Source organism: Orycteropus afer, unplaced genomic scaffold (assembly GCF_000298275.1).
Source record: "Orycteropus afer afer isolate SDZICR_OR568_19922 unplaced genomic scaffold, OryAfe1.0 scaffold00236, whole genome shotgun sequence".
Lineage (NCBI taxonomy): Eukaryota > Metazoa > Chordata > Mammalia > Tubulidentata > Orycteropodidae > Orycteropus > Orycteropus afer.
Genome location: NW_006921823.1, coordinates 1291881 through 1312009, shown reverse-complemented (window position 1 = coordinate 1312009; position 20129 = coordinate 1291881). Strand labels below are relative to the sequence as shown.

The 20129-nt window shown below is 36.3% G+C and overlaps 1 protein-coding gene across 1 annotated transcript in view; it reads right to left on the bottom strand.

The window, feature by feature from the left end:
- PRKDC (protein kinase, DNA-activated, catalytic subunit) overlaps positions 1–20129 on the bottom strand; it is a 550241-nt gene that overhangs the window by 151707 nt on the left and 378405 nt on the right. The window contains exons 62-68 of the mRNA XM_007949066.1: positions 19680–19859; positions 14255–14460; positions 9487–9625; positions 8444–8632; positions 6387–6611; positions 4155–4263; positions 2900–3011 (exon numbers count right to left, since the gene is read on the bottom strand). Coding sequence (XP_007947257.1) covers positions 2900–3011; positions 4155–4263; positions 6387–6611; positions 8444–8632; positions 9487–9625; positions 14255–14460; positions 19680–19859 — 1160 coding nt within the window. The remainder of the gene's footprint in view (positions 1–2899; positions 3012–4154; positions 4264–6386; positions 6612–8443; positions 8633–9486; positions 9626–14254; positions 14461–19679; positions 19860–20129) is intronic.

Sequence of the window (20129 nt, the reverse complement as noted above, 5' to 3'; positions counted from 1 at the left end):
GTTGGGCGTGGCACAATACAATGTTCTGGGAGGTTCCCACTCTCTCTCACGTGCTTAGAGTTCTGACGCTGTGATTGGCTAGTTTGACCACCTTGCCGAACTCAAAAGGAGGCCTCCTGGAAGCAGAACTCACTCTGACTGCTGGTTGAGGAAGACTTGCTACTGAAAGAGACACAGGCTCCTGAGACACGCATTGCTGGGAAAGAGACGCAAGAAACACGCATTGCTGAGTGAGACACCGAGGGACCAGCACTGCTGGGAAAGAGACTGTGAGGGACTCTTGGCTGAGGGACGGTGGGCTGGGAGAGAGACTGAGCATTTTTTCCTGAACTTGAATTGTAGCCTGTGGTGCTTCCCTAATAAACCCCATAATCTGTGAGCTCTGTGTGGCCACTGCAGCGAATTATCGAACCCAGGAGAGAGGTGGTGGGTGCTTTGGAAGGAACGGTTGCTGAAAGGGCTGGAGGGAGGCAATATGTCTGGCCTTGTAGGAATAGGCCTTGGGTTACTGCTGGTAATCCTGTCTTCCTCTTGTAAGGTTAGAGGAGGTCGGAACATGTGGCCTCCTTGCCGTTTTTGCAATGTGAAAGCTGGACAATGGAAAAGGAAGATCAAAGGAGAATTGATGCATTTGAATTGTGGTGTTGGTGTTGGTGAAGAATACTGAATACACTGTGGACTGCTAGAAAAACTAATAAATCAGTTTTGGAGGAAGTACAGTAAGCATGCTCCTTAGAAGCAGGGATGGTAAGTCTTTGGCTCACTTACTCTAGACACATCATCTAGAAAAACTAATCACTAGAAAAGGATATAATGCTTGGAAAAGTAGAGTCAGCCAAAATGACAGAAACCTTCCATGAAATAGACTGACACAACAGCTATACAATACCAACAATTTTGAGGATGGTCCAGAACAGGGCAATGTTTCATTCTGTCACACATAAAGTTCCCATGAGTCGAAGCTGACTCAATGGCAACTAACTAACAATATTGTTAAGATGATAATTCTCCTTTAAATTGATCTACAGAGTCAGTGTCATCCCAACCAAGTTTTTCTTTTGCAGAAATTGACAACCTATTCTAAAATATATATGTAAATACAAATAACATAAAATAAATAAAATAATTTTCAAAAAGGAGAACAAAGCTAGAGATTTTACCCTATCTAATTTCAAGACTTAGATAATGTTCACTATAAAGCTATAGGAGCTCTGGTAGTACAGTGGTTAAGCACTTGGCTATTAAGCAAAAGGTCAGTGGTTCAAACTCACCAGTACCTCTGAGGGAGAAAGATGTGGCAGGTAGCTTCATTACAGATTTAAACTTTAGAAACCTATGGGGCAGTTCTATTCTGTCATATAGTCTCGCTCTGAGTCAAAATTTACATGACAACAGTGGTCTGGCTATAAAGCTACAGTAATTAAGATAGTTTGATAGTGTGAAAAAATATATACATGTACATCAAAGAAAAGAACAGAGAATCTAGAAATAACCCATACATATATGGTAAGCAGAGTTTCAAATAAGGAGCTCTAGTAGTACAGTAGTTAAAGTGCTCAGCAACTAACAGAAAGGTTGGCCGTTAGAACTCATCAGCCACTTTGTGGGAGAAAGATGAGGCAATCTTCTTCCATAAAGAGTTACAGCCTTGGAAATCCTGTGCAGCAGGGGCAGTTCTACTCTGTGCTGTAAGATCCCTATAGGAAGCAATTTCCTCAATGACAATGGGTTTTGTTTGGTAAGGATTTCCAAATAAGGTACCAAAGCTATTCAACAACAACAAAGTTTTCATCGAGAGGTGCTAGGATATTATACATTCACATAGAAAAAAATGAATATTACTATTTCACACGTTCTACAAAAATTATCTTGTGATGATGCATACATAGTGAAAAGTAAAACTATTCAATTTCTGGAAGAAAATGTAAGAGAATAACATTGACACTTTGACAGATGACCCTGGAATATCTTGTTCTGACTTCAAAAAAATATTGACGGCAGCATGTCAAAAGGACTCACAAGCCAGCTTAGGGGCTCCCACAAGACAAATCTTAGACAATTTGAACATGAAGTAAATAAAAACAATACTGGACTCTATTCCATTAAACAAAATTGAAATTCACGAGGCTATGCAGACAATAAAAAGTAAGTAGGTAAATAAATAAGTATCTTGAGGACAAGGGAGGGCTCTTCCTTATAAGATACAGACTGATAAATATGGAGCAACACATGAGATATATAATCATCGTTTGCAATCATCATAGTCAAGATCAGTTCAGGCTAAGAGTCATCCATGGACACTGAATCTAGAGGGATAAGTATTATGAGGAGGAGGGCATGAACATGTCTCAAAGCATCTCCCATGTTGTTTATTAGCTGTAAAGGAAAAAAGATTTGATTGCCTCTTCTCTCCAATATATGGTTATTATTTGCCCCACCAATTACCCAGGGCTGTTACAGGGTGAGGTTAAGATAAGAATAAGAAAATTATCTCAGACCAGGTAAAGCGATAAAAAAAAAAAATTACGTAATGGAGGTGGGAGGCAGAAGGCAGAGTATCAAAAATCCAAGTTATAATAATACAGTAATAAATATAATTCCACAGTATTTTCTTTACTATCATTTCACTACCTAAAATTTAGTCCCAAGAGAGAAGCAGATGTGCTGCTGTCCTCGCTGCTTCCTTGACTTCCTTTACTGCCAAAGAGGAATCTAAAGTGAGTGGGAGAACTAGTGCAGGGTGCCCCTGGGAGCATGGGATAACTTGAACATGACATTGGCAAAGTAAGAGATTCTAAGACTCAAAACCCACATTTTTCTAAACTATGGTTTAGGGGAAAAAACATTTTGGCAATTTCAGAAAAGAACTCATATTCAAATCAACAGGGTCACATCTCACCGATTTGTGATGACATCATCCCAGATATTCATTGGGTCCATTTTAGCATCAGGGTATCTGTTTGTCCAGATTTTTAGAAGTCTCTTAAGAGGGACTTGAGATGACAAGTTACCTATAAAAATAATATTAAAGAATGACCGTATTCCCCACTCAGCAAGCCAAACTGACAAAAGTCAACAGTAAACAGAAACTTAAATTTCTTATCCAAGCTAAAAACCAAAACAACAGCAACAACAACAACAAAAAACTGTGCATTTTCTTCCACAAAAGGAATGTAAAGTTACTGTGCTAAATCTACTACATTCTGACATTAAACTCAATTGCTAAGGGATGTGAAGATAGGGAAATAAGCATGTGTAACTCATTTACCACACTGACGAGATTAGAGTCAAAAGACCTGTACTCAAATTTGGATCTTTCACTTAGTAACACAGGCCAATCATGTAACCCCTCTAAGCCTCTAGAAAATGAGGATTAAAAAAATCTACAAAAAACTAAGTAATACAGATAAAGAAATTAACATAGCTCCTGGAAAATGAACAATACTTCATTAGTGATAGGTACTCACAAAATAATTCTCCAAGTTTAAAACAGGATACAATTATGTAGATACAGATGAATACCAATTTTCTGTTATAACTGAAGAGTATCTTTCATAATTATATTTAATTAGGAAAAAATTTAAATTCAAATTTACAACTAAGAAATTTTACCTTTACCAAGAGTTACACTTTCCCTTACAGTGCTGGATGGCTTCCCATGGGCCCCAGGATAAAATGCCCTATCTGTCAACATAAAGACCTTCATGGTCTGGTCCCTAACATAGTAGCCTCACCTTCCTGCAGGCCCAGGGCACCTGGCATCAGTTTCAGAACCATCAGCACCTTTGAGGACACTTTAGGAGGCTTTCTGCAAACTCCACTTCTCAGCATTCACAATCATGCTCCAGAAGGCCACCTCCCCAGCTTAGGCCCAGTCAGGTTTCCTCCATGTCTGACGTGTCTCAGTTCCCAGCAGAAACTATACAAACCATTCATTTGCTTATTTCTTATTTGGCATTGCATCACCCATGACTACAATACTGTCTGACCATTTGAAACATTTATTTTAATGACTTTAAAAATAATTTTTTTTTTTTTACTGAATTCAAAACAGTTTCTAAGCCCTACATTCACTTTTGCTGAGCAAAAAAATAAGATGTTAAAATTCCTTCACGATTACAAAAGAAGAAAATAAATGGTACGTTAAAATTTACCTTGTTTGCTTATAAAGCTGATAAATTCCTGAATTTCTGTTAAAGCTTGTACAGACTGCAATTTGGTGAGTCTACTTCTGTGTAAGAGGACATCAGTACTAGAATAAGTCTAGGAAAATATAATGTTTATAATTTAATTTACTATTTTCACTTTTTAAAAACAACTTAGGTGAAATTCACATAAAATTAACCATTTTAAAGTGAAGAATTCAGTAGCATTTAGTACATTCACAATGTTGGACATCTACCACCTCTATCCAGTGTAGCAAAACATTTCCATCATTACAAAGCAAACATCCTTACCTATTAAGCACTCTGTTCCCATTTTCAACACCTGGCAATCACTAATCTATTTCTGCCTCTATCGATTTATCTATTCTGGATATTTCATGTAAATGGAATCTACAATACATGATCCTTTTTGTACTGCTTCTTTCACTTAGCATAATATTTTCAAAGTTCATCCATGTCATAGCATGTATCAGAACTTTATTTCTTTTTATCGATAAATAACATTTCACAGCATGTATATCTGACAATTTGTTGATTCACTCATCTCGTGACAATTAGGCTATTTCCACCTATTGCCTATTGTGAATAGTGTTTCTATGAACATGTGTGTAAACGTGTTTGTTTTGAGTGTAAATGTGTTTATTTTCAATTCTTTGGGGGTATATACTTAGGAGTGGAATTGTTGAGTCATTAAGTAATTCTAAATTTAACTTCTTTAAGAATAACCATATTCTTTTCCACAGTAGCTGTACCATTTTACATTCTCACCAGCCAACAATTACCATTTTTTGTTATTTTGATACTAGCTATCTTAAGAGTGTGAGGCTGCACCTCATTGTGGTTTTGATTTATATTTCTCTAATGACTGATGATCTTTCAGGAGGTCTGGTAGTGTAGTACCTAAGGCACTTGACTGCTAATCAGAAGGCTGGTGGTTCAAACCCACCAGCCACTCCTCGGAAGGAAGGTTGGGCAATCTACTTCCGTAGTGATACTGCCTCAGAAACCCAAGGAGGGGTCGCTATGAGTCGGGGCCGACTCGACGGCAAACAACAACAATGATCTTTCACGTGCTTTTTAGTCATCTTAAATCTTCTTTGGACAAATGTTTATTCAAGGCCTTGCTCATTTTTAAAGTAGGTTGTTTGTCTTTTTGTTAGTGAGTTGTAAGACTTCTCAATATATTCTGGGTGCTAAGTCTTTATCAGATATGTGATTTGCAAATACTTTCTACCATTCTGTAGGCTGTCTCTTCACTTTCTTGACAATACTCTCTAGTTTACAAAAGTTGTTAATAGATAAAGTCCAAGTTACCTAGTTTTTTGTTGCTTATGCTTTTGATGACATACCTAAAAATCCATACTACTTTAATTTTTTAAGATAATTTTCTAAAACATGAAATACAACAATTAGCCTAATGTGTAAGTTACCCAATTTACCTCAGAATGATTAATAATTAGAACACAGAAACAATCAAAAAATAGCTTAATTCATTTTTTAAAAAAATTTCTAATTATATTTTAGTTTAAGGAAATCAGTAAAATTGGTAACAATCAGGGTATCATTGCCTCAATTTCCAGTGACTTTTTTAAAAATCAGGATATCCTGTAAGGTAAAACTCCCAACTATAGTATCCAATTCTTTTTTCTTTGACAAACTTCTTAAGTCTACTAATCAACTTCAATAAATAAATAAATAATAAAAAGAAAACGAATCAGTGTGCTTTACATGCCAACAGCAGATGTCAACCAACTCAATCAAAGACAATAACTTACAACATAAACAAATTGTCATGAAAAAATTTTAAAAAACCAAAAGAACAGAGGGCAAAATGACAGAAAATAAACAGAAATACTCAAAACATGCTCTTCTTCACAAAGCAACCAAATTCTGTACAGCTGCTCCAAATGGCAAAGTCATAATATCAGTACACACACACAAATACATCTTAAGTGTTCTTTAACAGTGTGAGAAGAACTAAAGGAAAAACAAACAAAAAAGGAACTTTTAAAAAACAGAAAAAGAAAGGATTTTACAAATAATTAAGGCAAAGAACAGAGTGAAGAGAAATATTAGAAGAAAATGGAAGAACAAATAGTAGGAAGAAAATGAGTGGTATGAAATTAAAACTGAAAATTTTACTTGTTAAATATTTTCATGAATTTAATGACTTTAATAAAGTAGTATGAAAAATGGTACATTTGGATACACCTGTATTACCTGTATAAAGATCTGAATGCCATTTTCAATATAATATTTGGCTCTGTCAAAATCGTCTTGCAGGAGGTAAAGGAGACTCAGTTCCTGACTGTAATGAAGCTCTAGGAGAACTTTCTGGAGCTCCTTGCTCACAGCATTGTCGACAAATGTCAGCAGGGACTGGTCATTATCTCCGTGAAGCAGTAACTTGAGCTTGCTGCGGATCATGTAAGGTAAATACGTCTCCTACAGAACATCAACATCTACTTGTAACTTTAGAAAACCTATCTGTCAATATATAATTATTTTATTATCATAACTTTCTTTGGTATAATTTATAGTTCAATTTTTAGGGTCTAAGTGATGTTAACTGTTTTAAGCCTAAAACAATGTTTTAACATTGGTTGTTTTTTTTGTGACCCTATATAAGATCCCTATGTAAGATCCCTGAAGTTGAGCAGGAGCAAGGCTTGTGTGCAAGTGGTTTGTTGAGGGAGGGCTCTCTGGTGACACCTTTAAGGATGTGGGTGGAGCAGAATACGGCAAGGGAGAAGCTAGGCAAAGGGGTGGTTCAACCTTAGTCCAATCACACGCAAAGCTCTGGTTCATGTTTGGCATCACAAAGTTGTCCCAACTTGAGGCAAAGGGGATGGCTTTGGTACCCCTTACTGGCCACAGTAGCTTGGGTGGCACAAAGAGCTAAGTGCTTTATTATGAAGTGAGTAAGTGGCAGTTCAAATCCACCCAAATGTACCTCAGAAAAAAAGGCCTGGTGATGCACTACCAAAAGATTATAGCCATTGAAAACTAGTGGAGCATAGTTCTGTTCTGAAATGCACAGGGTTGCCTTGAGTCAGAATAGACTTAAAGGTAACTGTTTGTTACTGGCATTGGCTGCCCTGGGGATACAGAACAACGTCACGACTCTGGGAAAAGCAGCGCCCTTTGGTCAAGGGCAACTCTCCAGAGAATGGTGCGGCTGTAAGTCATTAAATTTTTTTTTTTTTTTTACTGTGCTTTCAGTACAAATTTACAAAGCAAACTCATTTAACATTCAACAGTTCATGTACATCTGATTTCATGAACTACAATGTTTTAAGCCAGTTCATTTAAAAGTGCTTATTTTGTAACCACAAAACACAAAGGAACATGTTCTGAGAAAACAGAAAAACTTTCAGCTTAAAGAACACTGGGGAGCTGTAAATGTGGTTATTTTGGTGAATGTCTTAGTATATATGTTTTCACCACAATAAAAATAATAATAAACAGCAAAAAAAAAAAAAAAAAGCACTTGAATGTTACACACAAACTGAGGAACTTAAAAGTTCAGTTAAAATCACAGCTGTATAGGGGACTTGAAGTCATCTCATTCAGGAGGTTGGGGTGTGCCAGGAATGGCAATGCCCCGTACAACCTTTTTTGTAACATTAAGAGACAAGAGGAAACTTTTTCCATGCTGTCATGGGATAGTATTATGTGTTTTAAAATATATCCCATTCATTTTGAAAGGGTTAGCTAAAAGTGATTAGAGATTTAAAAATAATGTGGTGTTTTACATAGTGGTTAAAGGTCAGTAGTTTGAACCCACCAGCCACTCTGTGGGAGAAAGATGTGTCAATCTGTTTCCATAAAGATTAACAGCCTTGGAAATCCTATGGGGATTCTACTCTGTCCTATAGGGTCACTATCAGTTAGAATACACTTGACAGCAGTGGGTTTGGGTTTTGTGGAGCTTTGTGGGAGAATTACGCTATATAAATACCTTGATTGTTCACTACTACTGCCTTGCTTTTGAAAAGTTTTAAATAACTGTTGACGTTGTTGATGTTATGTGCCGTGGAGTCGGACCTGACTCATAGCAACCCCTCCTTGGGTTTCCGAGGCAGTATCACTACGGAAGTAGATTGCCCCATCTTCCTTCCGAGGAGTTACTGGTGGGTTTGAACCTCCAGCCTTCTGGTTAGCAGTCCAGTGCCTTAGGCACTACACTACCAGAGCTCCCAAATAACTGTACTCATTAGAAAATTCTTGACCATTAAAAATATTTATTTCAGTGACCTCAAAATAATCCTACCAACCTGATAAAATGGCTCACTCCACATTTTACTTAGATCTGGAGGGTGCTTGCTGTCCACACTGGCTGTAGAGCAGTATGCCAGTGATCTCCACTCAGTGAGGTGGTTATAGCAGTCTAGGGAGGCTAGTTCCCAAAAATCCTTTTCTGCTTCTGTGGGCTCACCATCCAACCAGTCTTGCTTATTGAGAGCCTGGCAGAGAAAAGTCAAGATAATTTAAAAAGATGGAAAGACTATAAATGGAAAAATGAGGAATAAGAGGTATAGAACATTCACACTAAGGACAATCATTTTCAGATTTGTGAACAAGGTGAGAGCAAAGAGAAAATAGTCAGAGTACTATTGAAAGGAATAAAGGAAATTTTTGGTAACAACTGACTGTAAGAGTCCTGACTTAAAGAGTTCTCACTTCTGTGAGAAACTTAGCAGTGAAGCCAGTAATCAGAATGAGACATTATGTGACCATAATCACATTCAAGTCAAGACTGTGTGTTACTGACTATTTAGCAAGTTCTGGGAATGACAATTAGAACATAGGGTATTTGCAGAAATTGACAGCATGTAAAATCCAGATGTTCACTCAAGTCTCTGAATATCAACCTGGATTTGCACCACTTGCTGGGCAGGTGTCTATCTGGGAAGCCCTGGCACTGCAAAACACAGGCAGTCCAATATTTAATCTATAGTCATCCTCCTAAAACCAATTCTTCTTTACTTCTCTACAGATCTTTTATTAACTGAAAGAAAAAGATCTATTCAAATCAAATTATTAATAATGATAGGTAAAGAAATTACATCTTATAGTTTCTAGTACTAGAAATTGAAATGTTTTCTCTTTAATTCAGTGGTAGTTTCTTAGAAAGGGTAAGAGTTACACCAATAATTATTTCACATTTAGTTATTATGAAACCAGTCTCTGCTATTAACATTTTGGTAAAATCAAAGGAATGAATATAAAAGTGAAGCATTATAAAGTTCTAAATTCAAAAGCTAACAGTTCCACCCAGAGAACAAAAATGACTGACATATTTTCTAGACAATTTTACCTCATTGTATTGCTTAGCAGCTTCAGAATAATCACTTCTGGCTTCTGCTAATAACGCATTCTGAGTAACTTGCTTTGTTCCTATTTCACTGCTAAAAATACCACGGAGGACATCATATTCTCCAATTGATCTATACAATCTGTAAAACAAATCAAAAAGAAAAGTCCAAGTTAATGAAAATCCCAATGTTTTATAAGTTTTTATTAGTTTAATGAAATGATATTAAATCAAGATGTCACACATTATATGAATTTATAAAATATAAAATGTTATTTAAAAAATTTTGAAGTTACCATTAGGTTTTACATTTAAAATGCATTTAAGCTGAAATAAGAAAATATCGAAAGTTCAAATATATAAACTGCTTCATTAAATAAGTTTAAGTATTATTTCATTACAATAACACTCCATTTATCTGTGGGTGATCCATTTGGAATCTGTGTCTACTCCTGGAATTTATAATTTAGCCAGAAATCCAGAAGCAAGGAAAATAATCCTGACACTCCTGATGCCTCATTTTAACCCACAAATCACGGACTATCTCAATTCTATTGACAAGTAACTTCTATACGGCCTTCATATCTGTTACAGCATTCATTTACTTCTTTATCTTAACAAAAGCCTTGCTTGATCTTGTCAACCAAGCTTCTCCCTTCAAAATATCCCTAAATAGGTGTTTAATATGTGTTGTTCTCACCCCTCTGAAAACGTCTTTTCCATCTTTTAAGTCTCAATGCAAATGGCATCTCTTACATGAAAAAAATAAAAAAGAAAAGAAAAAAGAAAAACCTTTAACCATCACACCAATGACTGCTTCTTCTTGGCCCCTCCAGTCCAGCTGCCCTTCTGTGGACTAAACTTCACATATATTTATACAAAACGACCCTCCAGGTTCTCTCCTAGAGCCTACTGATTCCAAATTTAGATAAAAATTTAATAAATGTAGCTTTCTTATTGCCTTGATCACAGAGCATAGAGGATATCAAATCAGAGGTAGAGGTGGCTACTTAGAAGGGTAGAGTAATAATAGGTCCCAAGCCAAGAGTCATAAAGGAGATGAGAGCTATAGACATCTTCCACAAATTCAGAAAAGTTCTCAATCTTATGTACACCCTACCTTACACTGGTCCCACGGTCTCTGGACCATGGACACTATAATGGATGGTCAAAATGATGACAGGTTAAATTACATTCACAACACTCTGCAAGGAATATGCTTTAACAATTTCTCTTAGATAGAACAGCACAAGGCCGGTCCCCATGAAGTGGAGATTAAATATATCCCCTATGTCCATACTACCATGCCACTCCATATCATTTCATACATTAACTCCTCCTCCTCCTCTTAGTAATCTCCCTTAGGGTTCTGTATTTCACTGTAACATCTCACAGAACTCACAGACACCCAAGAGATCATCTCATGCAGTGGTGGTGGAGGCTAGGAGGCTGGCAGGCTGGCAAGTCCCAGGTCTGTAAGTAGCTCTGGAGGATCCTCCCAATTTGGGGGGTTTGATGAACCTAAATCAGCAGATCAGACGACAGCTGCTGTCTCAAATCCAGGGATGTGATGACGATTAGCCAAAATGCAGAACTGGAGCAGGAGGGAGAACAAACCTTCCAGAAGATTCCTATATATATTTTCAAGGAGGCTAGGAGTGGTGATTTGAGTAACCCCCTCCAGCAAGGCAGGACTCAAGATATATCCCATCTGTTCTGGTTACTTCTGTACTGCTCCAACAGAAATAACCCAAGTGGATGATTTTAATAATCAGGAGTTTAAAAGCAGTTACTCAGTTGCTAATGGCAAACTGCACCACATAGTTGATTGCCAGTCATTACAGAGAATAACTACTACCAGCTGCCTAGCCAAGTTGACACATGACCTTAACTACCACACCACCCTATACAGGCTTGGATAATAGGATTTACAATACATCATAAAATGGAGGACAATAGCTAGAAGGGCCACATCAAGCAATTCACCACAGAATGCAAAAGTATTATATAAAAAAGTTTGAGGAAGTATTTAATAAAGTTAGAAAAGTTTAGGAGGTTAAAAGAGCTATTTGTACAATAGAAGGGCTGTGTACACACAGGGAGACAGCTCAGGGGGCAGGAGTGCATGGAGGGAAGAGGTAAATATGGGGAGAAGTGGGAGGGGAGTTGTTGGATTGTGGTAGATTGTAGTCAATGTCATGAGACAAAGTATATGTGAGCTATATGGAAAGTGAATTTGCTCTGTAAACTTTCACCCAAATCACAATTTAAAAAAAAAGAAAATTAAAACATAAAACAGCATAGATATGCAGGCTGTGAATAATGAAAATACAGATTTTTAAAAATCTTAACTACAAAATCTGTTGTTGTTGTTATGTGCTGTCGAGTCAGCCCCGACTCATAGCGACCCCTCCTTGGGTTTCCGAGGCAGTATCACTATGGAAGTAGGATTGCCCAACCTTCCTTCCGAGGAGTGGCTGGTGGGTTTGAACCGTCAGCCTTCTGGTTAGCAGTCAAGTGCTTTAGCCACTATGCTACCAGAGCTCCTACTACAAAATCTAGTATTTACCAAATAAACAATTTTTGGATTCCTTTAAAAAAAAAAAATAATAAAACTATTTGTACAGCAAATGCACCTCATAAGGGTTTCTCATCCCCTGAAAGTACTAGCTATATGAGGTGTTGTTACTGTTTACATAGTCACATTAACCATGCAAAGGCATTAGATATGTGGATCATAACAAATTGTAGATAATGTCATGAAGAATGGGAATTCCACAACATTTAATTGTGCTCATGAGGAACCTGTACACAGACCAAGAGGCAGTTGTTCAAACAGAAAAAGGGGATACTGCATGATTTAAAATCATGAAAGGTATACATCAGGGTTGTATTCCATCACCATACTTATTCAATCTGTACTCTGAGTAAATAATCTGAGAAACTGGACTATATGAAGAAGAACGTGTCATCAGGATTGGAAGAAGACTCATTAGAAACCTGAGATATGCAGATGATACAATCTTGCTTGGTGAAGAGCAATGATTTGCTGTGAAAGATCTTTTTGAAGTGTTAAAGAGCAAACATGTAACTTTGAAGGCTGAGGTGTTCTTGACCCAACTCACGGTATTTTCAATAGCCTCATATGCACGTGAGAGCTGGATAATAAATAAGGAAGACCAAAGAAAAACTGATGGATTTGAATCATGGTGCTGGCAAAGAATATTGAAAATACCATGAATTGCCAGAAGAATGAACAAATCTATCTTAGAAGAGGTACATGGTTTGGCCATGTTGTCAGAAGGGACCAGTCCCTGAAGAAGGATATCATGCTTAGATGGTAGAGGGTAGAAGGTCAGTGAAAGAAGAAAGGAACTCTCAATGAGATGGATGGACACAGCTGCAATGATGGTTTCAAGCATAGCAATGACTGTGAGGATGGTACAGGACCAGCCAATGGTTCCTTCTATTGTAACTATGAGCCATAAATGACTCAATGGCACGTAAAAACAACACTGTTTACCTAGACATCTAAATCATCAACATGTGTTCTCTTAACTGCCTGGCATTTATCTGCGCCCTTGACTACCTCCTACTTCCAGCTATGGTTAGTTTTGTACAGAGGTGGATGTACTTTCCTATTGGATGGTTAGTTTTGTGAGTCTGAAATAAGTGTTTAGCCCTAGTGCCTTATATACTCACAGTGCCCAATTAAAACAGAAAGATAGGAATGACAAGTGACAAGTGCAAGGATTCCCACCCTTGTATTTACTCTTTTATCCTAGAAACAAAAGATTTAAAAACCAGTATGGTGTAGTACCTAAGGTATTTGACTGCTAACCAGAGGGCTGGAAGTTCAAACCCACCAGCCACTCCTCAGAAGAAAGATTGGGAGATCTACTTCTGTAGTGACACCGTCTCGGAAACCCAAGGAGGGGTTGCTGTGAATCGGATCCAACTCAAGAACAGTGAGTTTGGTTTTTGGTTTTACTATAAAACAGAAGTTCAAATTAAATTTCAATCCTTATCAAATATCCTGCTTTTAGAATTAAATACTGGCTTTCATAGGATTAAAACCAGATAAAGGAAGAATCAGATACAATGTTAAATGGCATAACTACAAAATAGAATTTGTTTTTCCCAAATAAAACTAATCTGATTGAACGATTTCTAAAATTTTTAATCCAACTAAAAACAACAGATCATTCTCTATTCAGTTCAGCAGAGCAGCCAAAACAAAACACCACGGACTCTAAGTTAAATCTACACTTTAGAGGAAACTAGACTTGGTGGGCAATAATCTTCCATATACTGAAGGAAATTAAGAGAGTTAATTAATGTTGTCTTCCTTGAGAAAGATGTTCCTTGATTCATGGAATGGAACTCACCTAAAAGAGTTTTTAAGAAATTTCACAGAAGTGTTACTACTATCACCTTTGTTGGTTTATTTGCTGCCAAAATGAAGTCAAAATTTTTCTATAGTAAAGCCAAACCAAAACCATTACCACTGAGTTAATTCTGACTCATGGCAACCGTTTAAGTTACAGAATAGAACTGTCCATAGAGTTTTCTTGGCTGCAATCTTTATAGAAGCAGATTGCCAAATCTTTCTTCTTTGGTGCCACTAGGTGAGTTTGAACCACCAACCTCTAGGTTAGCATTTGAGCACAAACCAGTTGCACCACCCAGTAATAAAGCACAAACCAGTTTTCTGTATTACTTGGGTCAAATTCATGTTTATATATCAGAGTGCTATAATCACAGGGCTTACTTTGCAAGCTCAATCCATCTGAAGACTTCAGGAGAGGGGTGGGGCACTCCCCGGGCCCGCTTGGCCAGAGGCTCTGGGGGCTCCAGGTGGAGCAGAGCCTCCTCCAGGAGCAGGATGCCAACAGGCTGCTGTAGGCTGGCCAGGCAGCCAGCACTCACCAAGGCCGGGTCAAGGCCAAACAAGTCCGGGTGTTGGCAACTCACTTCCTGAGAAACCACAAACACATGCAGTTGTTTAGCCTGTGGTACTTGGATCATATCTTCACAAATGAATAATTTATTTTACTAAACAAAAGAAAGTTCTGACGCAAGTAGCAGTTTCTCTGTATAATTGTATTAATAAGTTTTCCTCAACATTTAATTTACTCAAAAGAGGAAATGACCTTATTTTTACACTTCCAAATCAGGGATTAATTAAAAGCAAGAAAACCATTAGCAAAATATGAAGATTTCTATATATTCAAATAATTGCAGTTTCCATGAATATTAATCCAATTAATTGATTAAGAAAAGCAGCTGAAACTGCTGCATATATAATCATATGTAATGATTACTTCATATGTAATCATCAAAGAAGTGGGTATATTCATCTCAGTCTATGCAACCTTTTATGTTGCTAACTTCTCAACAATATTTGAATATAGTATTTTAGCAATTATTATACTGACCTTTACTTTGTAATTCTCAATGTGAACGCCATATATATATACCATATTAATGAAAAACAGATTTCAAATCAATATTCAGAATAATATGCATCATATGACAGCATTTTCATTAAAGACCTGCATGTGTGTCTGCGCATGAGAAGATAAGCCCTCCTCACACTGGACACCAGCCTCTTCCTTCTGCTAGCAGTTGTATGATACTCTGATTTGTTACCACCAAGCCAAGTAGAGTCCTAAATTAGAATTAATGTAAGGACATAAACCCCACAAAGCAAACAAATACTAATAGTACAGAAAAGTAAAATATAATTCTACTTCAATTAATAACACACCAAAGCTGTCTTAGGTGTTAAATTTTAAGATGATACCTAATTTGGAGAGAGAATTCCAATATGAAATATGTAATTTAAAAAATAAATACATTTTGAATTTTCAAGTAACCTATTCATCCTATAAATACTTATCAAGTACCTTCTAGGTTCCAGACACTTGAGTAGGCACAGTATTGTCCTTGACTACAGCTTAAGATCCATTCATCCTTTTTGTCCAAAAGAATTCTTTCATGAAATAGTTTTAATGAGTAAATGGCTATTGTTAGGATATATGTAAATATGTACAGATAATTTAAATGAATGATTTCAGTCTATTTTAAAGAAGACTATCTGGACAATCCTGTTTACAGAACCATTTATATCATAAAGCTTGATATGCTAAGCAAAAGATAAATTTTAATAATTTGATTTCACTTATTATAAGTTCCAAATTAAGAAAAAATGAGGCAAATTTTTAAAATATTGAATGCTTACAGAAATTAATTATAATATTCCTTGTTTTAACTTTATCTTAGGGTCTTAAGCTCCTGAAGGGCAGAGGCTAAGTCTTCATTTAAAATATTCCATAGTTTGTATAAGACAATGCATACAGACATTGCTCAGTAAGTGTTTTTGTACATAAAAATCCTAATTTTACACAAAGTTGAAACAAAACAATGTACAGTACAGAGTAGAGCACCAAATTAATGTTTGTTGGTTAATCAGAGCACAAGGGAAGAATGGCTAGTGGACTGTGTATACCTCTGCGAAGGAGGCAGGGTTGTTCTGGTAAATAGCGTTCTTAAAGAAATAGTCATTTGTCCTTGCTAGAACAAAAAGTTCTGTGAACCGTATACAAAAACAAATTCAAAATGCTTCAAGGACCTAAACGTTAAATCTAAAACCATAAAGTTCTTGGGAATAAACATAGTAGCAAAGGTTTGAAATCTAATTTTGTTTAATAATACATTATCAAACACAACAAATACACAAGCAATGGAAAACAAAATAGATAAATAGCACCTCATAAAAGTTAAATACTTATGTTCATCAAAAGATTTTACCGAAAGAGTAAAGACACAACCTATGAATTGGGAAAAAATCTTTATCTAAAAACATATAGAAAATATCTATTCCTTAACAACAAAAGGAGAAATAACCCAATCAAAAACTAGACAAAACACCAAAAACACAACAAAATACTATTAAAAAAAAATAAATAACTAGGCAAAGGACATGAAAAGACAGTTTACCAAAGTGGATAAATAGACACATGAGAAGATGCTCAATGTCATTAGCTCACAATGAGATACCATTGCACTCCCACTAGGATGGCTAAGAGATTTAAAAAAAAAAAAAAAAACACAGAAAATAACAAGTGTTGGAGGACATGTGGAGAAATTGAAATCCTTATCCATTGCTGGTGGAAATGCAAAATGATACAGTCATTGTGGGAAAGTCTGGCATTCCTCAAAACACTATATATAGGTAGAGCTGTCATATGACTCAACAATTCCACTCCTAGGAATATACCCGAGGGATCTAGTAGAAGTAACAGGAACAGACATATGCACACTATGTTAACAACAGCATATTCGCTATAGCAAAAGGATAGAAACAACCTGAGTGCTCATCAAACATAAGATTTACTATGCCAAGCATGGCAAACTGAAGAGGAATGGCATCACATTCACCATCACAAAGAATGTTTCAAGATCTATCCAGAAGTGTAATGCTGTCAAGTGACAGGATAATATCCATACACTTACTAACAATAAGATGTCCCCCCACCCAAAAAAAAAGATGGCTCTAAGTGTGGTTCATCATGACTCAGATACATTGTAAGTTGGAGACTACCTGTATATATAGGTGCATATGGATATGCATGTATATGACTGTATGCATTTATATTTATATATATAATGAAGCACATGGGGGTACAGTTACAGATACCTCCAAAATCTCATAGGATTGGTTTTAGGACCACAGTCTTGTAAGACATTTCAGTTAATTGGTACAATATAGTTCAAAAAGTTATGTTCTACATCCTAGTTTGGTGAGCAGTATCTGGTTTCTTAAAAGCTTGCAAGCAGCCATCTAAGGTACAACTATTGGTCTCTACTCATCCAGACCAAAAGAGAAAAAAAGGAAACTAAAGACTCAGAGAAGAAACTAATCTACAACAAACCAGAGCTTCATCTACCTTGAGACCAGAAGAGCTAGATGGTACCCATCTGTCACTATGGACCATTCTGATCAAGACCACAATAGATAGACCCTGGTAGTATGGGAGAAAAATGTGGAACTAAATTTCAAATTCTTAAAAACAACAAGTAGATTTACTGGATGAGTTGAGAACAGAGGATTCCCCAAGACTACTGCCCTGTGATGTTCTTTAAAACTTGAACTGAAACTAGCCCCTAAGGTTACCTTTTAGCTAAATATGAAAGATTGGCTCACAAAATAAAGACTATCACCATGAGTACTATGATTCTTTAAAAAATCATCTATATGAGACTAAATGGTCAACAATTACTTTAAAACAAAGATGAGAAAGTAAGGGGGAAGACTAACAACCAGATGGAAATAATGAGAACATGTAATAAATGTAACTGTCATTGAACAATTTGTGTAGAAAATTTTGAATCGATCTTAAACTGCTATGTAAACTTCCACCAAAAACACAGTAAAATATTATTTAAAAAGAAGAAGAAGGCACCCTGTGAACGCTGTCTGTCAGGATGCAGCAGGAGGCCATGGATAAAGAAAAACAGTAGTTTCAGATGTGTGCCCCAAGTAGACAGTCCTAGCAACAGCAGTTCAAATGCAAGCATGGTCTGTACATCTGATACCCTTTCCATGGTCACTGCCAACTAGCAAGCCCCAGGGGGAGCTATTGAGGTTGTTTGTTTACTTAATGACAGTTAATGATTCTACCAAATTAGGATGGAAAAATACAGGGAAAACACTAGAAATTAAGATTTTAAAAAATCACTTCAGCATACAATGTAAAGAGAAGCCTATTCTGAAATACTGGCTGACACAATACATGATTCTTCAAACACTTTTTATCTTAATGTGGCCAGGAGAAAAAAAATAAAGGAGTTTGATTTATAAATTATGGGAATCCCTGGGTGGTGTGAACAGTTAATATGCTTGTCTGCTAACTGAAAATTTAGACTCCTAAACCACCTCAGTTTGAGTCCAATCATATGAACCTTGGAAGAAAGGCCTGGTGATCTATTTTTAGAAAACAAGCCATCAAAAATCCTATGGAGAACAGTTATTCTCTGACACACATGGGATCAACCAGGAGTCACAGTCAACTTGATTGCATTGCTTTGTTTTAATTTATAAATCATTAGGAATTCTGGTGGTACAATGCCTAAGACATTTGACTGCTACCCAGAAGGTTCGCAGTTCAAACCCACCGGCTGTTCCACAGAAGGAAGATGGGGCCAATGGGGGTTGCTAAAAGCAGGAATTGACTATATTAAACAGTAAAAATGAAGGTAATATATAATGAAACCACCCGTACATTTTCAAGATACATCAAAAAGAACAAAATAGAAAAGTAAAATACTTCGTCTCAAGGAATTACTTTCCAATTCATTTGTAAATCAATATTACTGATAAATGTTAAAGTATATGATTCTGTAATTACATCAGGTAGGTTACAAGTTATAAAAGTGATAAAAGGAATCAAAAAGATTTTCTAAGAAAGTTCTAATGATTCATGATTTGAATGGTCAAGAAAATATTTCTTTCATGAAAAAATTCATCTTCCAGTAAGTATACTTAACTGAAATTAGACCTCCATGAAGTTCTCTGCTCAGAGTGCCACTGCCTCAGGAAAGACTCCTAAACCACCTCAGATTGTGGCACATATACATCCTGTCCAGGCCATTTCTGTGCCTGCTGTAGCACTACCCTACATTATCTTAGTACTGTTCCTCAAGCACTATAAACTTACTACTATCAAAGGTTATGTCCTATATTTATGTGTTAGTTAATTATCAACCACCCACTAAAGTTGTATGAAGACAGGGACTTTACTCTTGTCATCACTATGAACAAATCAGTATTTCTTGACAGCAGTAAGGAGGCAGGAAAGAATTTAGTGAAATATTACATGAGGAAAAGCAACTAAACAAAATGCAGGGTTTCATCAAAGCACAGAAGAGATTAGTTTATTTCAAAATAAAACACTTTTACATAGTTTGATAACTTATTATCCGCATATCCATAATTCTGGGGGGAATAAAAATAAAAATAAATTACACCAACCCAATTGGGAAGCAATAAACCCAAACATGCATCTACTCTGTTAAACATCTTATAATTATTAACAGTTTGAACTTGATAACAAATAAAGTTATTATAACGTAATATTATAAAATAAACATACATAATGCTTATTTTATGAAGAGTGTATACAGCCTTTTACCTGGATACAGGAGACAAAAGGTGGAAAGAAAGAGAAAGTGGTATTAAGAAAATGATTGAAGTCCTGAAGCAACTTTTGAGTAATGCTGTTTTTTTCAGACATTGTCTTAAATTTATCCATCTCTTTTAGAATTCCAGAAAACAAGCTGCTGAAGAGCTGTTTTGCAATTACTGGGTCTCTCTGTAAAATATTCAAAACAAAGACACATTAGGATGTGAAATAAAAATGCTGTAACTCACCAATATCATTAGATCTTTATTTGAAAATACAAACTGGTGTAAACATATTTAAAACACATCCCGGAGGGAGTTCTGGTAGATGGCAGACTAGGCAGAAAGACTGCACAGACTCTCTTCAACAAAGAAAAGGGAAACCAATTAACACAGACACAGAAGATAATCCTGGACCCCTCAGCCTTGAAGGGAAGGATATAGAAGTGGACTAAACCCC